This window comes from Pecten maximus, chromosome 7, assembly GCF_902652985.1.
Source record: "Pecten maximus chromosome 7, xPecMax1.1, whole genome shotgun sequence".
NCBI classification, from domain to species: domain Eukaryota; kingdom Metazoa; phylum Mollusca; class Bivalvia; order Pectinida; family Pectinidae; genus Pecten; species Pecten maximus.
In genome coordinates, this window is record NC_047021.1 from 21,220,418 (window position 1) to 21,243,422 (window position 23,005).

General features: G+C 35.7%; 3 protein-coding genes across 6 annotated transcripts in view; 2 read left to right on the forward strand and 1 right to left on the reverse strand.

The window, feature by feature from the left end:
* The first annotated feature begins 38 nt into the window (after positions 1 to 38).
* LOC117331893 lies at positions 39 to 4,567 on the forward strand. Its single transcript, XM_033890849.1, has 2 exons — positions 39 to 356; positions 2,888 to 4,567. Exons 1-2 carry the CDS (start codon positions 48 to 50, stop codon positions 3,731 to 3,733), a joined length of 1,155 nt encoding a protein of 384 aa, XP_033746740.1. The 5' UTR covers positions 39 to 47; the 3' UTR covers positions 3,734 to 4,567.
* Positions 4,568 to 6,546: 1,979 nt separating this feature from the next.
* Positions 6,547 to 15,214, reverse strand: LOC117331895 (non-structural maintenance of chromosomes element 3 homolog). 3 transcript variants are annotated; one of them, XM_033890852.1, is made up of 8 exons: positions 15,110 to 15,214; positions 13,043 to 13,217; positions 12,611 to 12,690; positions 11,123 to 11,259; positions 10,953 to 11,035; positions 9,731 to 9,773; positions 9,274 to 9,451; positions 6,547 to 8,769 (listed from the first exon to the last, which is right to left on the reverse strand). In XM_033890852.1, exons 1-8 carry the CDS (start codon positions 15,143 to 15,145, stop codon positions 8,680 to 8,682), a joined length of 822 nt encoding a protein of 273 aa, XP_033746743.1. In that variant the 5' UTR covers positions 15,146 to 15,214; the 3' UTR covers positions 6,547 to 8,679. The 3 variants fall into 3 exon arrangements, with proteins under 3 accessions (XP_033746743.1, XP_033746746.1, XP_033746747.1); XM_033890855.1 differs by lacking the exon at positions 15,110 to 15,214 and adding an exon at positions 13,848 to 13,865; XM_033890856.1 differs by lacking the exon at positions 15,110 to 15,214 and adding an exon at positions 13,396 to 13,413.
* Positions 15,215 to 15,299: 85 nt separating this feature from the next.
* The window catches only part of LOC117331894 (protein RFT1 homolog), a 33,682-nt gene continuing 25,976 nt past the window's right edge, over positions 15,300 to 23,005 (forward strand). For both annotated transcript variants that reach the window (XM_033890851.1, XM_033890850.1), the window contains exons 1-2: positions 15,300 to 15,635; positions 22,185 to 22,270. In XM_033890851.1, the coding sequence (XP_033746742.1) occupies positions 15,573 to 15,635; positions 22,185 to 22,270 (149 nt within the window). In that variant the 5' untranslated portion in view covers positions 15,300 to 15,572. The remainder of the gene's footprint in view (positions 15,636 to 22,184; positions 22,271 to 23,005) is intronic.

Below are 23,005 nucleotides of genomic sequence, written 5' to 3' on the forward strand. Positions count from 1 at the left end.
GAGATCTATTCGACGCTTGAATTATACGAGTAGCAAAAAGCTTTCCAATGACGCCGATCTCACACACCGGCAATGGCAAAATCCTTAGTCTGAAGTCTGAAGAGGAACATTTTTATTGTGATATTTTCTGTTTCAAAACATATGACATGGCCATCATATTTATGACTAAGTTGCTGTCGGCAAACAAACGGAACTTTATCGTCGTTTCAAGAAATTGTCAATCAATAACAGGTGTAAAGAAAGTAGACGACGTTCTGGTAAAAGTCACCGGCGGCCGGATATCGGGGTGGCTCAAGGTTCTCGGCCAGGTGTCCGGACAGACGGAAGTCAGACAGTCACAGGACGCTGTACTTGTGGTAAATAATGACAGCCTTTTAAGCCAGTATTTCCTCTTGCCTCTTATCATAGGGACAAAAAATTGTCACAAAAATAGCAAGAACAAACTTCAATTATCTCCCCTTGAAAGTCTTCAGAGGCGAGAAAATATTTTTTTGAATGTCCAAAATTTACGCTCATCCGACCTAGCGAGAGACTAATCTTTAAGGAAGACACTGATTGGATCGCTTAAGTCAGACTTATTGACAGGTGACAACCAAGCACCCCTTAGGACCCAGGAATACATTGTTAGTCATTTAGGCTCCCCTTACCTATATAAAACTGGTCCAACAAACACAGTGCCAGAAGGAATCCTAAAACACTTTTTCCGCAACAAGAAACTTCACTATCAAGAAAAAATTATTTCACTGTGAGAGCAGCATGCATTTGGAACAGGTTACCAGAAACGTTATATCAGCCCAAAAGAGGAAAAGCTTCAAAAACAGATTAGACAAATTCTCGGAAAATCAAGATATCTTATACAATTACAGAGCTGAGTATTAATATGAAATGTTTAACTAATAATTTATGTAACTGAACACTGAAAATATTTTGATGTGATTTGTACATAGTATACAGTATTATATGATATATCATGTACATACATGTTGTATGTTTTCGAGTCCAGAGTAGAGGATTAAATTAATATATCCTGGTCAGGTCTGGAAAATAACTTAATACATTTTTTTTTTTTACAGTTGTCGAAATCCAAGATGGCTGCCTGTCGGACATTTCATTTTCCAAATCAGTCTCGAAATTGAATGGGTACCGTACAGCTAGGGACCAAGGGGAATTAACCTATATGTTAAGTTTTTAACCCATCTGATGATGGTGGGCTAATAAAATCGCTCTTCGTCCAGCTATCCTCGATCTTTGCCACTCTTTCTTAAATTATATCTGTAGGTTCCCCGTGGTCCCTATTTGTGCATACTGAATCTCGAGACTGAAACGAAACAAAATGGTCGATATTGACAGATATTTCTTGAATTTCATTAAGATTTAGCTTGTATTCATTAAAGTTTGATAACCCTTTTTGATACAGATTGCTTGATGGATTTTTCTCTGATTTAATATGTAGGTTCAGCTTGTTTCCAAATGATTAAGAGGTAGAAGAGAAAAGATCAGTCTTACAGAGATCCAATAAAGGTCACTTGATCATATGATGGGTGCCAAGATTCCTCCATGATCTGTTGTCAGGAATTAGTGATAACAAACTTCAATTATCAAAATCCAAGATGGCCACTTTTTGTGAACTTACATGTGAAGTTTGAGGAATATTCCTCCAGTGCTTTTCAAGAAATGGCGATAACAAGGATTGTTAATGAACCAACCACCGATTGTAGGGTGGTTGGAATTAATAGCTCACCATCTGATAACGGTGGGCTTATAAGATTAACAAGGAATTATGATACTGAAGTTTAGGATGAGGGACTGTGGGCAGCAATGTTAAGTAGTCAGTAGATATATATATAGAGAGGGTCTTAAACAAAGGTAATGGGAAATCCTTGTAGTACTAAATAATTTTGCTACAAGCAGGCTAATTTATGACATGGTGCGACTGAATTTATTAAAGTAATAATAGTGTTACGATCTGTCACACTATAGGTAGCAGTGTACAGTAAAAATGACCAATTCTGAAAAAATATGGCACATGTTTTAGATGTGTAAACATTGCCATTTAACCCTATATATTAACTCTAATAAAGTATAAATATTTGTAATCTATACAACATTTGTTATTTTAATACAGCTCTGAAGGATAAGTAAACTTTAAAAAATATTTTTCCTATGTTTTTCAGACCTGTGAATACCATGGTAACAACTTAAAAATTGCAAAATATTATATTTGACCCAAAATGACACAATTCTCTACACAATTTAAAAAAAATTAAATATCTCTATCCCAAAGACAGAATTAATCTTGTTTTGACATATGTTATACATTAAGTTTTCCTGCAATCTTACCTTGATTATGAGCCACCATTTTTCGCTGTAGGCAAAACTAAATTTCCTATGTAAACACACTTTTGGAAAATCTGGAAATTTATAATCCAGAACCAATTTATTTATTTTAGTTTTAACAAATGTGAATGTGTATGTACTACTTCATAATGAATATACCAATTATAGGGTACATTTATTTTTTTCATTTTTTATGCATATCATAATACAAGAGTTATTTGCTTTACAAAAAAATCACCCGTGGCCAGGCAATCTTTCTGTGGTGTGCTACCATATCAATGACATGACTGTTAACATGACAGAACAGTTATAAATAAAAAGACATTACCCAGGTTTGTAGTTTGTTTACAAGTCCATTTTGCTATGTGTATAAGTTTGTAGATGTATTAATGTCTTTGTTTTGTTGTAGGCTGAGCAACTGTTTGAAGATGTATTAATGTCTTTGTTTTGTTGTAGGCTGAGCAACTGTTTGAAGATGTATTAATGTCTTTGATTTGTTGTAGGCTGAGCAACTGTTTGAAGATGTATTAATGTCTTTGTTTTGTTGTAGGCTGAGCAACTGTTTGAACAGAAGCAAGATGAAAGACAAAAACAAACTCGGAGTCTGAAAGATTTGCAAAATCAGCTTAAACAAGCTACTGAGGAAAGGGAATCACAAAATAGGATAAGAGGAACGCCAGAATACATGAGAATAGTGGAAAAAGAAAATAACTTATATGGTCAGGTAGACGAACTTCAATCACTTATAAATGTTATGGAAGAAGAGGAGAGGAAATGTTTCATAAAAATGTCCTCCTCCATTAGGTCCAGTCAGGCAATTGAGCGTTTTCAGTCTCGGCGATCTCAGCAGTTTGGTTATGTTTTATCTGTTGTTGGCGTTTGTTTAGGGGGGATCATATCCTTCATCATAAATGAACGTAGGATGAACAAAGTACATAAAATTGTGTCAACATCAACAGATGTAGCAGATGATTATAAAAGTGAGATGGGAAAGCTTCGTGAACAGTACCAACAACAACAGGACAAAATGTTGGAGCTTATGACAAGACAACATGGTAAGCCAGGTAATGCCCAAGTTCATAGCGAGTCATCAAAGTCACAGACGCAAGGTGTATCAACAGAAAAATGCATGCAAGAAATCTTACAAACTGTCCAAAGTGAGAAAATCCTGCTGGACAGGATGGATAAAGAAATCGCTGATCTGAAGAAAATTTATGGATCAGGAATTATCAGAGACAGCCAAGGAGGAGCAGTGCATGTCTGCCCAGAAATGAAGGACATTCTGAGTAATAATCAGAAACACCTGGAGTGGAAAATAAAAGTGACAGCATTAGTTAGCCTTGTGCTTACTGTACCAATTATTTATATTTTTAACAAAGGCATTGGGGGCAGTTGATAGGTATTATTGATGTAGTAAAAATATAAGGTTATGTTTCAGGTTACTGGAAAAAGACTCTTAATCAGAAAAAATGGTCTACACTGACTTGAGTTTTCCAATTTCAAGTCTTATCCAACATAATTCTGTAATATTATATTACTGATCAAGTTATCACAATGTCTGAATGCCTTATTTCTGATATTCTGTCTAGTAATCTGACCAATACAATGAGTCCTTCAGGGTGTCATATTTGATAGCTTTGCTAGTGTTGTACTATTTCCTGTTTTGTTAAATTTGTTTGTCAGATAAAGAATAATAAATTCTAGCATTGTACTTGTACAAGTAGATATTAATTCCTCAAGTCAGATTGACACCTGTGCATGCATTAAATGAAGATTTCATACTGTGGTGTATTTTTTGCATACTTCTTCTATTTGACTTACATGTATACCGTCAGCACTATGAAATACAAATATTCGAAATGTTGCCAGCATGTAAATGCCCACATATCTGGTTAAGTAATTTGGAATTGTGAAAATTTTCTTGTACAGGAACAGTGTACAAACATTTTAATTACGATATCATGCAACCCACTACTATCGGTACTTATATAGCATATGTGATACAGAAATGAAACCGGTGGCATTGGGATGGATTTTGAAAATTATTTAATTATAAGTAAAAATTCAGATTGAAGGCACATACATTATAGTTTACATTTATTTATATATTGGCTGGATTTTGAAATATAGAGCTCTGTTGGTTTTTCCTTCAGTCAGTTGCAGCTTACTGTGCGTATGCCTGCCCCAGTGTGACAGTGTTGCAATATACATAAAGTTCATTCCTTGTAAACTTTTTTTGTCCTTTGATTTGTTTAACATTTACAGTATGAAGAATTAGTAAGTAGGAGAGTACAAACAACATTGGCGATATGGTTTTCCTGTCTGTAAATGGAATGTTTCAAATAATCATCATCTTGTGAAAGTGCCAGTTATTTTAGCTCGTCAGAAAAATAATGAATCATTTTTGGTTCTTTTAACCTTGTTTTAACTAAATCAGACAAGACATAATTTGAGATCTGAAATGTGTTTTTAAAGATATCTACCATGGCAGCCATCTTCGGTTTCCTTCAGACCTAAAAAAGTAGCACTTTTGTAATTTAACCATGCAGGGACCTTAACTGTTGAGTTTGTAATATCGACTGTTTAATATGTATATGGTGTTAGACATGGTGTAAGGGCCAGAGGAAACTTGGGCTAGTCCCTTACCAGCCACTGCCAGCTATTACAATGTAATGATTTATAAGAAACTTGTCCCAAGAAAGTATAGTCCTTTTTAATAGTGTGAAGTTTCATCCAAATCCCTAGAGTGCTGACAAAGGATTTTCTAACTAGAAAATGTCCCCCGCTACAACTTGACACCCTGCAACACAGTTTGGTGAGGATTGCATCTGACAGTAGTTCCCGAGATTAGCTGGTTACATTGCATCAGGACGGGACGGACATGAGTAACACTCCCTTCCCCATTTCATGGCAGGGGCAGAAAAATAATAAGTGACTTTGATCCAACAACCCTAAAACTTGCAAAAGTTGAACTTGTCCAAAATATTATTGTCCTTTGAAATTGTGAGAAGTGTGATCAACATCCCACAGGGAATTAAGTCGCTGGAGTGCTTAGGCATGTACAATATAGACAAGAGGCCCATGGACCTTAACGGGTTGATGAGTTTATGAGTTTTGAAATATTTCTGTAAATTGACCCTTTTTGACCCTGCCCACCAGCCCCTGGGGACCAATAATTGCATACCAGCAAACTGTCTTCCAAAACTGCTAATTCCAATAGAAATGACACTCATGATAGTCAAAATTGTGATTTCCTTATATAAACAACAGTAAAGGGTACCTCCACCAAAGGGGCAAACATGACCCCAGGGCCATGAAATTTTGGTAAAGCACCTTAGACACTTCCACCTATGAAAAGTATTTGATTCTATCTTATTTGGGTCTTGAGAAGAAGATTTCTGAATTTTCAGCTAATTTGACTCTTTTTTTGGTCCCACCTATCAGCCCCTGGGGGTCAGTCAGGGCCAACATGTGCATACCATCAAACTGTCATCCCATGCTGATAATGTTAACCAACTTAGAATAAATTCCAATAGAAATGAAACAAATGATAGTCAAAAATGTGATTTTCCTATATAAACTATAGCAAATTTGACCCCCTCCCCAGGGACAAACGTGAGACCCCAGGGTCATGAAATTCACAATTTTGGTAAAGCACCTTAAGACCCTTCCACATATAAAAAGTATTTGATTCTAACTTATTTGGGTCTTGAGAAGAAGATTTCTGAATTTTCATCAAATTTAGAATATAGACGAGAGAGAAACTATTTTGAGATGGTTTTACTATTGTGATATAGCAGTATTTAGGAAATTCAGATTACAAGTATTAAAAGCTTGCCATGGTATTTTAAACCATCCAAGTCAATCATTCTTAGTTTTCCTTCATTTTTTTTAATGAAGATACGATAAATTTGGTAGACAGAAATTGCAGGTTGGTGTGTACATGTATATGAAATTTTAAAGGAAGCCATCTGTGACTGGTCAGCCATTTTGGACTACCACAAAAAATAGCATTGCATTTACATCTTCTTCGGATAACTTGTGACAATTATTAAGTGAATTCTACCAGTGGAATTAAATAAAACATGTTGAAGGTTTTAAAAGCTGACAGATATGACACAACAAAGGCTGAAGCATGCTCGATATTCATTTGTACATTTTCCCTGACTCTTCAGGTCAAAGAATTGATTAAATTTCAAAAGCAGTAAAGATATTTCATTAAAATATTATTTATTGAACAACTTTCACATACAACTAGCACATGATCTCCCAATGGCACAATCAACCAGCACACTCCATTACTCAACAACTCTCATTAACATACACAATCTCAATGTATTAAATAATTTACATCTTGTAAAACATTTGTAAACATGCATTGCTGGTACTCCTGCATCATCATAAATTATCAAAGACAATACCACAGAGGGATCTTCACACCCACCATTGAATGATCTTTATTATCTCTATAAGACAATACCACAGAGGGATCTTCACACCCACCATTGAATGATCTTTATTATCTCTATAAGACAATACCACAGAGGATCTTCACACCCACCATTGAATGATCTTTATTATCTCTTATAAGACAATACCACAGAGGATCTTCACACCCACCATTGAATGATCTTTATTATCTCTATAAGACAATACCACAGAGGGATCTTCACACCCACCATTGAATGATCTTTATTATCTCTATAAGACAATACCACAGAGGATCTTCACACCCACCAGTGAATGATCTTTATTATCTCTATAAGACAATACCACAGAGGGATCTTCACACCCACCATTGAATGATCTTTATTATCTCTATAAGACAATACCACAGAGGGATCTTCACACCCACCACTGAATGATCTTTATTATCTCTATAAGACAATACCACAGAGGGATCTTCACACCCACCAGTGAATGATCTTTATTATCTCTATAAGACAATACCACAGAGGGATCTTCACACCCACCATTGAATGATCTTTACTATTTCTATATGTAAGACAATCTTTCTTCTGTTCTTCCCCCTTTTCCTTTTTTATAGTTCCAATAATTCTAAAGAAATAGCATTAACAAATTTCAAATGTGAAAAATCCAACACAGCCACCTCTCGGCCATTTTCTTTTTCTGTTCTGACCCATAATTTAATTGGGCACAACTAGGAACCAATGAAGATTGAAACCCATATGAAATTTAAGGCCGCATATGAAATTTGAGAAATATCCTTACAGTACTTCTTAACAAAAAGCAATAACAAACTTCATACTTCAAATGTCAAAATCCAAGATGGCCATATTTCTGCCATTTTGTTTTACTATTGGTCTCAAAATTGATACAATCTATTAGAGACCAAGAGTAATCTACATTTGAAAATACTTTCTGAGAAATAATAGCAACAAACATAAATTGTCAAAATTCAAAATGGTAGCTTGTTTTCCGATCAGTCTCAAAATTTAGCATGCACAATTAAGGACCATGGGGAACCTAGATGTGAAATTTGATAAAAATCCATTTAGTCCTTTCTAAGAAAAAGCAGTAATAATCATTGTTTAAGGATGGATAACAGAAGACAGACTCACAGATGAAGGGCGATTTGACAGCCCACCATTTGATATGGTGCCAGGGCTAAAAATAGAAAACTCATTCATACCTTTCTTTCTTTCATATAAAAATAGTTCTATTATCATCAAAATACATGTAGATCATAACAATACTGATGAAAAATCTACCTAGTCTGCACGTTTTAACAATACATTATACAAAATATGTATTTACCAATATTTCGCTATATATTGCACCCTTCTTTTTCAGTATGAAACAAGACTGTTTCAACAATGACTACCAGATGATTATCTCCTTTCCCATCGTATTGTTCCTCCATATAAAGAAATGTAATCACTACATATCTGTTTCACATATCGTTGTATTTTTTTATCCGGACTTTTATCTGACTTCCTACTTTCATACAGACAATTAGATGGTTGGTGAGGTAAGTCTATCTGATATTTTCTTAATCAGGGTGCAGTGGTACATTATTCCTGTGATGTCTGTGATCTCCCCCATTTGGTACATTATTCCTGTGATGTCTGTGATCTCCCCCGTTTGGTACATTATTCCTGTGATGTCTGTGATCTCCCCCAGTTTGGTACATTATTCCTGTGATAGCGTGTCTGTGATCTCCCCCGTTTGGTACATTATTCCTGTGATGTCTGTGATCTCCTTTATTCCTGTGATGTCTGTGATCTCCCCCATTTGGTACATTATTCCTGTGATGTCTGTGATCTCCCCCCATTTGGTACATTATTCCTGTGATGTCTGTGATCTCCCCCATTTGGTACATTATTCCTGTGATGTAGTGGCTACGACCTCCCCTTCATCCAATACAGCCTGATATTGTGATGTCCACTTCTCAGGTTCCCGTCCATACAACTGCAAACATTGACACAAACATATGAAATATACATATCATCTCCCTTTCTTAAGTGTTGACACCAAACAAAATCAAAATACATCAAATGAATAGTTAAAGTTCCCTCCCATTAAATTTCTTCTGCTATGTTGGTAATCATATCAAACATCTAACAGAGTTTGTGGTTTAGTTGTACATGCTTTAGATGATCTATACTGAAGGTTTCTGTGCCATTGTGTTTAGGTAACTTAGTTATACTTTATATGTATTATCATCAAATTATTTACAACACAGTTGTAATTGATGCAGTATTTTACTGGTATTTAGAATATAAATGACAGCTTGTAGGTTGAAACAGAATAACAGCCATGCCAAATGGTATCAAATGTGTGCCTCACCTGTAATACAAATGTGTGCCTCACCTGTAATACAAATGTGTGACTCACCTCACCTGTTCAAATGTGTGACTTGCCTTACAAATGATTATGTGTGACTTATCTTTCCTGTATAATTGTGTAACTCACCTGACTGACAAAGTCCAAACAGTTCTTCCTTGATATCTCCTGTTTGGCCCTCTGTCCCCATCTAAACTCGAATACAGGGGGGTCTGAGTTTTGTTGTCGAGTATACTCTACATATCCCTGCCTATAAAACTCCTGTGTTATTAATTTCTTGGCATCTCCAAACACCTCGTGGTTGAAAGCTGTATCAGTGATGTAATGAAAATGTTTATTGCATCAATTAATAAGTTTATTTTTCTGCAAATTCTGTACAACAGATTGATTTCAGATGATACCATCATATGAGCTTTCAGATGATTATTATGCATTCAGAACAATTTTATAAAATTAGTCATTGTTGATTAATAATTGGATTTCAACTTTAATTCAACATTTTACTTTCTTAATAACTTTAATAAAAAAAAAGTACCAATGATAGTACAGATCATTTTCAAAGTCCTTGTATTACTGATAAACTTACTCTGTGTCAATCCCAAGTTTTTTCAGGGTGTGCCACATGTATGCTGAAAACAGAGACATAGTTTAAATAGTAAACATTTCTGGTATGTACAACTTTAATTGAATATCATTAGTAATTAAACCCCCTCCCCTAGTGTAAAAGTTTTGTATTAAGTGTGAGGAGGGCTGATTTGTGAATCCCTTAGTAGCTTTACTATCTTAACAGGAATTACATCTGGTAATATGTCTCTCTTGTCCTGCTTTGTCAGTAAAGGAAGTTTAAAGCAAACTCCAAAATTCACTAAAAATTTCAATATTTTTTCCCCAAATACAACCAAATATACCTCCACTTTATAGAATGGAAGCACCCTGTATACCTTAGACATGTGTACATACATTGCAAAACAAATATCAAATTTAGAAAAATCATTAATTCTAAAAATTCATCTTAATATGTCTTTTTACCCCCCAAACCACTCTTTCTGAAAAGCGAGAAGAAAATACATCTGATTTATCACAGAATACATTCCAATTTGGCTAGAAACTAATATGTAAATCAATAAGAGAAGCAATAGAGAGCAAAACCATGCAACTAAAATCCAGGTTTGGTTGAAATAACATTGATACTTTGTGAGAAACTGAGCTAGATACAAAACTCAGATTACCAGCATCCCTAAGTTCAAGAGTCACTGGACCATAAATTCAGGATGATATTCCATAAATAAAGGCTGTATTGAGATGTCCACTATGCCATCTAAATATAGACCATGTTTGGTTAGATTTGACTAACACTTTTTGAGCAAACGCAAAACTTAAAGGGAAATGTTGGCAACAATGATGCAACCTTCGCCGTCAGTAAAGTAACACCAGATGCTATTGCAAAAATGAAGAAGGGAACCTATTTGTGGTCAGAGGCTGATTTGCAGAGGGATATGGTAGTCTGAATGGGTTATAGATGATTAATACATTATTTGTCTTAAAAACAATATTTACAGAGAGTACATCAAGATGACGGGGTTCAGTAGGAGCAACAGAGGGATAGGGTCCATGATGGAAAAAGGAATCAAATCATTTCAACTCCTTCAATTTTCCAGGTCTAATTCTATAACTAGGTCACAGGCAATCTTTACAAGGTTAAGTTATTATGAACTCTAGATACTGTTGTTTTATACACTGTTAAAGGCATATTTTAAAGGTAATGCATGCTAATTTGGCATAATATCTGTATAGTACTAGATACTTACAGTCCAGCATGACTTGTCCATTCATGAAGATGAGACTAAGAATCACCATAAGGAGCCCTGTCTTGGCATCATCTTCTTCTGGCCTGCAAAAATTTATCAAAACAGTTCTGACAAAAGAAAAAAAGAAACTATTTCTTCTATTAACAAAAACTATTGCTGTCCTGACTCACCATTCCACAGGTGTGAATTCCTGACCAGTCTGTCTATCTTGGTTTTCCAGATCCTCTGTATCTGTGTCTACTCTGTTTACAAGGATGTAGGTACCCTTTAGTCTGTCCTCAAGTTGTACAAGCTCAATACCAAACACCTACAATAAATTTTGGGTTTAATATTGAAGGTACTTATAACTTCATTTTGCATTGGAAATAGGCAAACATACTGAGAAAACAGCAGGCTACATTTTTACCTTGGGGGAGTTAATGGATACACTATTAAGTCTAATACAATATCTCTTTAATCAGCAGATTCAACAAATATAAAGTTTCTTTCATTATATCAGATTTCGATTGCAAGGCATAACCTCAACATTATGCATTCAATGTTCAAGAATATTGAAACATAATAAAAGTTTTATATGAGTAAGTAATACTTTCCTAATTAGTATCACACAATACGCCAGACAATCTGACACAATTCAGAGAAATTGCTCGTAATAGGGCAATGAAATTATAATTGTTGGTCCATTCGTCGTCCATCTTTAAACAATCTTGTTATTGCTATTTGTACTGGAGGGATACTTCACACACTTCATTTGTAGGTTCCCCTTGGTCCTAGATTTGCCAATTTAATTTCGATTTCTGACCAGTAAAACAAAATGGCCAACAGGCAGCCATCTTGGCTTTTGACAATTAAAGATTGTTATCACTAGTTCTTAAAAGTCACTGGAGGAATATTTCAATTTTGAATCTGATCAGGAAAACGAAATGGCCAACAAACAGGCAGCCATCTCTAATGTTGACAGTTTGTTATCTCTATTTCTCAGGAAGTTCTTCTTAGATATTTCTGAGATCAGATTATCAAGAGGAAAAGAAGAAAAAAGGGAAAAGTAGAGAGAAGATCAGTCGGACAAAGAACCAATAAAGATAACTCTCTTATTTCTATTTTCAATGTGCAGCAACAGATTTGGGTGGGCTAAAAACCTGATTTCAAGAAATTGGATTATATGTTGGATCAAAAAACAGGAGATCCCAGAGCCCAGAGGGATCTTGGCATCCATCATTGAATGATCTTGATAGGTTCCATGTCAGATTGATCTTCTTTCTATTTTTCCCTTCCTCTTACTAATCTGTGTACATTGAGAAACATCCTTCCAGTACTTTTCAAACAAGGGGAACGTATATATGAAATTGGAGATTTAGCGATAATGGCTATCTGTCCACCATGTTGTTTTCCGATTGGTCCCAAAATCCAATATGCATAACTAGTGACCAAGGGAAACCTACATATGAAATTTGAGAAAGATCCCTTCAGTACTTTCTGAGAAATAGCGATAACAATCTTCAATTGTCAAAATCCAAGATGGCTGCCTGTCGGCCATGTTGTTTTCCGACTTGTCCCTACATGATATATGCATAACTAGGGGCCAAGTGGCGATTTGAATATATCTGAACATCATCTGATGATGGTGGGCTAAAAAAGTAACTAGGAGAAATGTATACCTCTAAAAGTGCATCTCCTGCTTTCTTCATCAACACTGGAAAAGCTCCACGATTTTCTTTTAATATGTGCTTGTTTATATCTGAAACAAATCATACAATTGAAGAAAATGAAAACTGCATGATATATGATCTGCAAAAATGTGCAGCTAGAATTTGTACATGAAGTGGGATAGCAAACTGAATATGACATCAACAAATTTCTTTTCTAATATACACACAAGTGTTTATACATGTATATAATAAAAGAAAAGCCTGTGTCTAAGACACTTGTTCCTATTTCCTATTGTGTATGTTTATTGTATATTACATAAATCATAATTGCAAATTCAAAACAAGATATAAGAAACTATTTTTACGTTGAATATACATAGTAACACAAGCTCTTAAGAGCTTGTCTTTCGACAAAAAACAAAGTTTAAACGAAAGTGATACCTAGTTTTTTTATTGGAAGTTTTTTCTGGTCCATGATGAGTAGATACTGTACAAGATCATGGAATCGTTTCTCTAGGTCATCCGGGTCCATGTTTGCTGCTGCTTTCTCTGCCTGAGTGCTATGTGTCTGTGTTGATGGGGCCTGAGAAGATGGCCCAGGCGCATACTCATCATCCTAAAACAACACAGAAATACAGTATCCTACAGTAAACCATGACCAGTGGGACTCTACCTAAAATCTCTTGAAAAATGGGATTTAAATTTAAAACTATTTCTTGAGATATGGGATTTAGATTTAAAACTATCATTTACAAGGCAAATCGACGGATGGGCCGATAACAACATATACTTACATTATTGTCTAGTTATTGCACAATGTGTCTTTTTACCTTGGTACATCATCAGTAAGTATGACCGTTATTATTACCTGGATGCATTTGCAATTGATTGGTTTTATATTCATAAAACATGGGATACTGACAGATTCTATCTATAATATAGATATAATAATCAGATCAAGGGCTAATAGAAAGACCTTCTGTAACTGGGTTGTGGACACCTGCATAGTTTCCATCCGACATGGTCAACTCCTGGATATATGTACAAACATCACTAGTCTTAATTACCAGTTTATGTAGAGGAATTCACTTAATTAAATTGCATACTGGTTATATTTGCATAAAATTCTCGGACGCCAATTTTTTCCTTTTTTATCTTTGTATTTTAACTCTAGGTATTTGCTTAGACTTTTACACCGAAATCTGCTAATTTGCATAAAAATGATTTTTTTTTTTATTAAAATAACCTTTATTTATCGTCATTGACATTCATGGTTTAACAAGCAACATAAGCTCTGATGAGCTGACATGGTCATTAAGGACTCTTTTACAAGATGTAACGGAAAGCGAAAGTAGGTCTTTTGGCGGGAAATAGAAAATGAAACTAGACCTCGTCGGGCAGAAGCTTCAACGTTACGTCCCAGTAAAACATGTAAAAGACTTAGATATCTGTAATCACGTGATACTTTCGTTAGTATAAATACAGGTGAGCTGATCTCGAGCTGCTCGGGTCCCATTCTGATTCTGATTTCGACGAGTGAAGATCAGGGAACACAGTAACGTTATACTATAGAATTGCATAGCATTACCATATACATAGAAAACAGTGTGGGCCTGAATAAGGCTGGAATACTAACACACTGTGGGGTTAGCGGATTGACAGGGTTACGGTACTGTACTTATATTATCACAGCGGTGATAAGGAGCCTGACAGTTGACTGTTGGCAGTGCACTGTTGGCAGGTCAGTGTACAGGTAACTCTGGGAGGCTGACCGACGTATAGCTAGCGGTCGGGTTGTTGTGTATATATGTGCGCATACAGGAGCTCGCTGCAAACAGCAGTGAGAACGGCGGTCTGACGGACTGGTGCTGTATGCGTGGTTAACATATACACAGGCTCTAGCAGAGTGCGTATTGCAGCGGTTTTACTAGTAACGCGGTAGCGGCATTCAGAATCGCTGTTGTTAGTAGTATAGATAATTACGTAGTGGTCAGACAACCACTGGATACAATCATACTCATTGTTTTTACGCCCGGGCGGCGTTACGCTCTTATAGCAGAACACATATATGTATATATTGTACTTAGGGTAATATGTAGTAAATATCTCGAATCCCAAGACGTGACTTGGTAACGAACCCCTTACACGTCACAAAGACAACTGTTAGCACATTAGTGATCACGGCTACTGAGGCTCCCATAGAAAATTCTGAAAAAATATATATAGGGGGAGGGGTTACATTTTCATGCAATGTACTGGGTTTTTGTTTATATAAAATGTGCTTTCACTTTGAAACTGAACCCTTAATCGATTACTACTGTTGTGTGTATTTTACTGTATGGAAAAGTCAAAGAGATCCGAAAGAAAACCATCAGTAATGACATATTTTATCAAATCGATTTGAAACAAATTAAAGCGAATGCTTTAAAACTGTTGTTAAGCTTGTAACATGTTAAACGTTATTCCTTTAGTTTGTACTTTCTCATCGAAAGTTACAAGAGAACCTACGGAGTCTTTGGAATGTTGCTTTTTCGTTTTCGGCATCTTGTCTGTTCCCGCGAATTCATAATCTTCAAAATGTTTGTTGCCTACGAGTTGGGTACGAGTATAACGAAATCTAGATCTAAAGAAAGCTTGGATAACAAATTAGTCGGAAATCCTCTTACTTTTACCTAAATATTTGTAATGGTAAGTTCAGTGTACATTTCATCAGATAAGGATACACGCGTGTCAGACAAACTCCAGTTTAGAGAAATGCAAGACGCGGCAACCTACTCGCTTTCCCTAATGATTCAACATTCCAGCAGTGCACCTTTCACGAACCTGAGCACCGCAGTGATATCAATCGGAATCTGAAGCCAAAGCATCAAAACCGAAGATCATAAATCGTCTGCTTGTGACGTTTCGTTCCCAGTTCTGAGAAGGCTAACTCTGGTCAGTAAAGGCCTATAGCTACTGCAACAGAGACACGATGAAGGGACCAGAATTGTTAGCTGGAGCAGCCAAGGCGGCCACTTATAATGTGTTTTTACAGGTAAAACAACAGCATTTGGTATTGGAGATCAAACATCATAGTTGTAGTATAAAAAATATAAGCTTATGTATACCCTTAGGATTTCATGTCTGGTGTAGCTAGGGCCAGAGCGCACTCCTATATCAAAACATGGAATTCTCCAACACCGTTTGGTATTGCTAAGATTTTGGTGCAAATACAATTAAAATTAATAACACCTACCTTACATATGGTATAGTATACAGATGGTATATAATAGTGATAGCTAACAGGGCCGAGAATGGACCTGCTGGGTTTTCTCCATGTACTCCAGTTTCCCCCCGCAGTACGGCCCCCATCGTTGGAGACCCACGGAAGTGATTTATTTAAATTAATATAAGCTGTTATAACTTGTTTTGCAATAGTTGTAACACAAATACAGTTGACATTTTTGTAATATTGATATTCCATATAAAGCCTGAATACCTGGAACTGAATTGATATATATATATTCTATAAAGATTTCAAAGTGACATTTATTTTATAATTTTGTTTTAACTTTGATGATGCTAATCTGTGTCTGGTCAGTTGTATTTGTGATAAAATCCATTGCATAATCATCATCATTATAGGAACATAATAGCAGTGGCTATTTATGAAATGCATTACAGAAGATAATATATAGGCAGTCAGAAAAAAAAATGTTTATAGTATATAACAACTAATACATTTATCCAATTCAATAAAGTTAATTCATAGACCTATTCTACATTTTATTATTGCAACATAAACAAAACACTATATTGAAGACATTGTTTACTTCATCAAAAGAAAAGAATTGTAATTGAAATTTACTTAAACATTGAAATTAATCTGCCAATTCCTGTGTAATGAATGACCTTTGTGCACCTTCGTCAAATAAAATGTTACTTTGGACGCACTGACTTTTAACACAAACTGGTGTGATAGCGGTTTTCAGTAATACCTGTGATGATTTTACTTCTGAAGCTGTGTACATCACTGATGTAGTCGATTCTTTCAAAATTGTCACATTTTCATTATTTCGTTATTTCGTTCCTTCGCGTTGTGTTTTTTCGCGTATGTGACCGAGTCATTTTGCGTATCGTCTTGACGCTGTGTGTCGTTACATACCGTATGCTCGAATGGTGGCGACAATTACACTTTTTGCAGGTTTTCTGAGATTTACAATCTGCTATTCTGTGTCTTCCCAGACAATTGAAACAAAGATTATCGCGCTTTATGATTTTGATTCGACTTTCCACATCAAGGACATTTGTACAATTACTGGGGGCATGTACATCTTTGCAAAAAGCACATGGTTTGTTAAATTGCTTCGTTTTATTGTTCGCGTATTTCGATTTTGTACCTGTTCCGGTTAAAAAAAGTGGCTGTGTACGAAGGCGTGTCCGTATGGGCGTCAACAGACTGTCCTGCTTCCATAATACTAATCTCTCTGAACAAACTTTTTCGCAACACTCCTAATGTCCAGTTACTCATGCTGTGTTCCCTCGCGAGGTTTTTTCTAATTTCGCCTGGAAGTTTATTCATTATCGTTTTATCGTAAAACATTCTCATACTTTCGGGCGTATTTCGCGGAGCAGGGACTTCTAAAAGAGCTTGCATATGCGCGCTTGTTATTTTGTGTTCCTGTCCAAACCTCTCTTGTAACAACCATATCGCTTTGTTGTAATTTGTGTTCGTAAGAGCAAATCCTGTAACAGTTTGTAAAGCTTCGTTTTGAAGTAGAGATTTCAAGTAGCCAAATTTCTGTACGTCACTTAGAGATGGGTTACAATGTACAGCTGATTCAAAAGAATCCCAGAACGAATGCCATTCCAATATGTTTCCACTGAATTTAGGAAGATCTAGTTTCGGAAGTTTGTGATATTGAGTAGAAATAGTAGAAAATGATCTGTTGTCGGGAAATCTCAAGTCCGTGTTCATGGATTGACTATTACATGTTCTATCGTAATTTCCATTTTCTGGCATATGAAAACTCTGTGCGTTTGCGTCGAGTGACGAAGTGGTACTGTGTGTGTGTGTAGGTTTGAGTATTTTTCGCATGTTGCGTATTTTGAAATTTAAATCAAAAGTATACTCATCCATATCCGCTATTTCTTCTTCCACTTCATCGTCATTCAGTTGATCCAGTATCTGTTGATTGAGGTCTTGTAATAGTTTCTCTTTTCCCGTGATTACATCGAAAATTGATGATAGTTCTTCACTGTCAGCTTCTTCGTCGTTTCTTGCTTCAAATCGTTTTAAAAACCTCGTAATAGCACTTCTGTGACCTGCTCGGGTTGCCTTTAACTTTGTAGCCATGTTCTTAAAATGTCTCTTGAGTCACGGCACCAAATGTCGAGAATGGGACGGAGCCCAACGAAACACAACCAACACGTTTGGATACCATTGATCAACTATTTATTCAAAGACACCTGTGTAGAACGTCACAATCGTCGTGATGTCATACTAATACCTACATAACGTCGCGCCAATTACGTTGGCACCATATACACAATAATTATGTTAATAGGAAACTTGTATGTGAATTCTCCTAATGCTCTTTTAATATATATATACTTCTAACTCTCATTCAGCATTTACAAAGAGCCTTAACAATTGAGCAAAACATGCACATAAAAAAAAGGCATGTTTATCTTCAATACTACAAAAAAAAATTCAATGTATTTGTTCAGTTAGAAAGCAGTTTCAAATTGTAAAGTTTAGTTACAATTACCATTTTATTTTATTCCGTATGCAACAGCATACATGTAGTTTTCAATAGATTACCATCTATAACATGACCACATGATTGCCAAGATCTATAATATGACCACAGGTAAACTCCTTTAAGAAATAGAGGTAAATGAGACTAAAACATCTAACAACTAGCTATAAATGGACCCCCCTGGGTGAATTTTCTTAAAGAGGGGGAACTGGCCAGGTATATTGTGACTGACACACCTCACACTCACAATGACAGATAATCACTAGTACTGGTATTGTGATGTCAATTAGGTGTGTGTGTGTGTTGGGGTGATGCCACTGTAATATACACTGTACCGGCTAGTAACATATGGGAGTCTGGCCATGGGTAACCCATGGCCAGGGGAATACAGAACAAGCACACTTTCTGGTATTTAATAGGAATTATACAGGTATATCTACCCATGTTGTTTGCACAAATTATTTCAATGGCATGACATCTACTACAATTCATGCTAATTGCCTGCACAACCCAAAATAATGGTTTTATTTGGGGGGGTTTTTTTTGGGGGGGGGGGGGGGGGGGGGGGGGGGGGATATCAGCATTAATTCCACCAGCCCTAGGGTTTTCACTAGTGCCTTCCATCCCCCATTTTTTTTTGCTATTTTTAGCCCAACATCACCAGATGGAGGGATATTCCTCAAACTTCATGTGTAGGTTCCCCTCGGTCCTTGTTGTGCCAATTCAGTTTAGATTTTTTATCAGAAAAACAAAATATTCCAACAGATTGCCAACTTCTTGATTAATGAAAATCTCATTTCTCCTTTACTTTTAAATCTGTATATATGTATGTATATTCCTTAAGATAGGCAGGCAGGAAGAGACTGATGAGTCAGAGTGCTATAGTTTGATAAGCTTTTGTCAAATTAGTTTTACCAGAAACAATTTAATCAGGATTTTAAAATTGTTGTTAAACTGTGATTAGCCTAATTACCTTTTGAACAACTGGACCCAGGTGGCCAACTTGGATTTTGATAATTGAAATTCATTACCGAGAAAAGAAGAAAGAAGGGAAAAATAGATAGAAGATCAGTCTGACATTGAATCAATAAAGATCAGTGATGGGCATCAGGATCCCTCAGGGATCTCTTCTATAAATTTCAATAAAAAATTAAATTATAAAACAGTATGGATTATTCTGCAGACACCAAACAAGCGATACGTATTAACAAGAATATAACAGTAAATAAATCATATGTGGCAGTTAAAATCTAAACAAGATTTAACAATTATCCTTCAATCACCTCCTCTCCCATCATTATAATGTGCCTTAATCAGCTTGAACAAATCATGAATCTTAATTTGCTGAATTAATCATCTTTGACTACGGTAGTACAATGGTTGTTATTTAACAAGCAAAAATTGAGTTTAGTTAACGCAGACTTGTATATATGATATACAAGTGTCTGGTTAACAGTACTCTTAATATTAGTGATGTAACAATAATTACAGTATTGCAATACATATTGATATCAGCAAATTTTTGGCTTCAATGCAATACAGCAGGGAGATATCTTTATATATATATATAAACTTTACTGCTATGCTTACTTTGGACCTGGTGCAATAAAACCACTCTCTTTCACTTTCCGTCATTGTCAGATGATGATGATGCTTTCTTTTGTTGAAACTCTCGACCGGTTTCAGAGACTTTGTGTTGACATTCCTGATTGGTTAATTGCATTAATACACGTTATTTTGGTTTTGAACACGTTACTTTTGATTATACAAAGTAGCGCATTACTTTTGCTTTTTTAACAGATTACTTTTGTATTTTGCAGAAGCAACATGTTACTTTTGCATTGTAATGCATTACTTTTGCATTTTAACACGTTACTTTTGCATTTTAAGATGTTACTTTTTTCGGCATAGTCGTATAATATTCTTTTGGCCCCGGATATGACGCAACAGGTGGCGTTACTGGTCAAGATGAAGTATGTGATTGGTCAATGTAGCGGTAAATGCAAAATGCAGATATGCAGTTAAAAAACGAAACATAGTTAAGATTGAATGTAAGCTTAATAAGTGGATGTATTTTTTTCAAATGACACATTAAACTTATATTCCTAATTCAAATATGCAGTCTTATTATCACCAAAATGATTCAAACCGATTTGTTATCATTGCTGAAACGCATTAGTTCGTTAATTCATTTCACCAGCTGTTTTACATTATAACCACCAGAATTAAGACTATGCTGGTTATCTTTTTTAAGGATATTTCTTGTTAAGTTAGTGTTACTTTATGTAGTTATTGGCACAGACCGCCACCCATACATGAGTGGAGTACAGACTGATTTTTGTGTGAACAAGAATCAGTCAGTAGTGGTTGACTTCGGGAACTTCCTCTACCCTTGCACACGTGAGCTTTTGGCAGGTCTATTTCGCATGGCCATCATCACCAGGCTATTCAATGATATGCTTCAGTTTCAAATGGAATAACATGTTTGTAGTCCCTCCTGTTTATCACATCTCCATATGACAAATTCTGCACACCACAATTTCTTTTGATACAATATGTTTGTAATTTCCTTTTGTTGCTTAAAGCCAAATTATGACCAAACACTCAATTGAAATGATTCCGGTGCCGCTTGTTCTGTGCACATGTTCGCCATATTTTATAAACACTCCGGTGACAACGATTGACAACTGACATTACCTCTCCAAATTGATAAAATATGGCGGTGTACCAAAATGCATCATAGTGGAATGCAAAGATGAAGTAGATTTAAACTACCGTATTTGACCTAATAACGGCGCCTGCCCTAATAAGGGCGCCCCTACCTTTTTTCAAGGAAATAAATCTTTGACGGAGTGTTAAAATGGTGTTCATGTGAAATGTTTTGCTACTTTATGTGTTCAATTTTCTTCAGCATATTAAGTAACTGGAACACAAGTTTTCGCCACATTTTGTCTATTCCTTCATGTACAGATGACATGTCAGTGCAAAGAGCACCCAAAACTAAACACACATACAAATAATAACTTACCATCTTTATTTGAAGATAAAGTAAAAGACTTCATTCTCGTTGAAAAATAACTTTTGTTCAGAACAGAAAGGTAGTAAAAGACATTGTAAATCAATTATTAGTTCAAAGAAAACGATGTCTGATATGATCTTGGAAATTCACCTGTGTCTCTAAATAGAACACAAAAGATTTCCATTGGAACACACATTCTCTGGTCTAAAGATCAGCTGGCATGGTTTACAAGTTTACAGGAATAATCAAGTGATGTTTAAGCTTAATATATGATAATGAATAGATATCTTCATCTGGAATATATTTATGACTGAATATTTTACCGTTTTCACAGCCTTGGCTATAAGGTATAGTCTGTTTCATAAAACTTCAGAATAACTAATCTTAATAAGGGTGCCCCACTGTCAAAATTACCTGCGCCCTGTGCCCTTATTACGTCAAATACGGTAATTGTTTTAGTTATTTGCAGATTTCTGTATCATAACAGGTAAATGAATGACAGTATCATTTACAACTGATATCTGTGATTCGACGCATGTATCGTTACATCCCTACTCTCATCCCCTTAATCTGCCAATGTTGACAAATTCATTTTCCTTAAGAACCACTATCAACATTACTTGTAAAATATTGCTCATCAGGCACCCAAATGCTACATAGATGTTCTTAAAAAAAAATTATATTCCCCTGCAACGAAGTTAGGGGGGTATACTCAGGAATCAGCTTGTCCGTCCTTCTGCCTTCTGTCCTCCTGTCCAATCAGTTTGCGGCACTGGCCTTATTGTCTTCAGTCAATATTAAATTTTTTTTTTTTAAATTTCAGTTGTCAATAAGAATGATGACGTTTATACTGAATGCTGTGGTGTTGAGGTACATTTCCAAGGACATGCTGGGTGTAGTCAATGTCAGGTTTGTATTACATAAGCCTTTACATAAATGTATTTGGAGACTTCCTTGTACAGATATCTCGCACTATCTTACTACCATCTTTGATTTTTGATGGTAGATTTATTTAGTCTTATTTTATAGATGGAGGTTTACCTAGGACCATAAATTATAATCCCTGATGAAAGCTTATAGAATAAAGTGTCAGTTGATATCCTCAAAATTGTAGGGATTTAATTCATTAATGTAGGATCTCTGTAAGGGAGACAACTTATTGGAAATTTACCCTTGTTCACATATTTAGAAAATGAAATGTTGACGCTTATTAGCTCACCTGACCTAAAGGGTTGGTGAGTTTATACCATGGCATAGTATCTGTCGTCCGTTATTGTCTGCAACATTTCCTTCTTGTAGCTCCCATGGGGTTAGAGGGGCGGGGCCAAATAGGGGAAATTGAGGTAATTCCTTTAATTGCTACTAGTTCTGAATGACTCGGATTTGGTCTGGAGCATTATAGAGCAAAAGGGACCAAATGTATATAAACGGATGGTGTTGCTTCCACAGGGGCATGAGTGATGGTCAATTATGGCAAGAGAAAAATTGAAATCTTTCTCCTGATCTTTCTGAATGACAGGATTTGGTTCACTTTTGGTTTGAACCAATAATGGGAGAGACAGCTCAAAAAGTAGGAAATATTTGTAATATAGGTTATATGAGAGTATTTTGCACTGATTACTGAAATATTCAGGTGAGCATTGC

Excerpts from the sequence above, each read along its gene's own strand:
- LOC117331895 (XM_033890852.1), bottom strand. The coding sequence starts at position 15,145 with ATGCCGAAAACGAAAAAGCAACATTCCAAAGACTCC. Across the intron at positions 11,260-12,610 it reads CAGGAGATGCACTTTTAGAG|GTGTTTGGTATTGAGCTTGT; the intron begins GTATACATTTCT and ends AATTTATTGTAG. Across the intron at positions 9,774-10,952 it reads TGGACAAGTCATGCTGGACT|CATACATGTGGCACACCCTG; the intron begins GTAAGTATCTAG and ends CTCTGTTTTCAG.
- LOC117331893 (XM_033890849.1), top strand. The coding sequence starts at position 48 with ATGACGCCGATCTCACACACCGGCAATGGCAAAATCCTTAGTCTGAAG. Across the intron at positions 357-2,887 it reads CACAGGACGCTGTACTTGTG|GCTGAGCAACTGTTTGAACA; the intron begins GTAAATAATGAC and ends GTTTTGTTGTAG.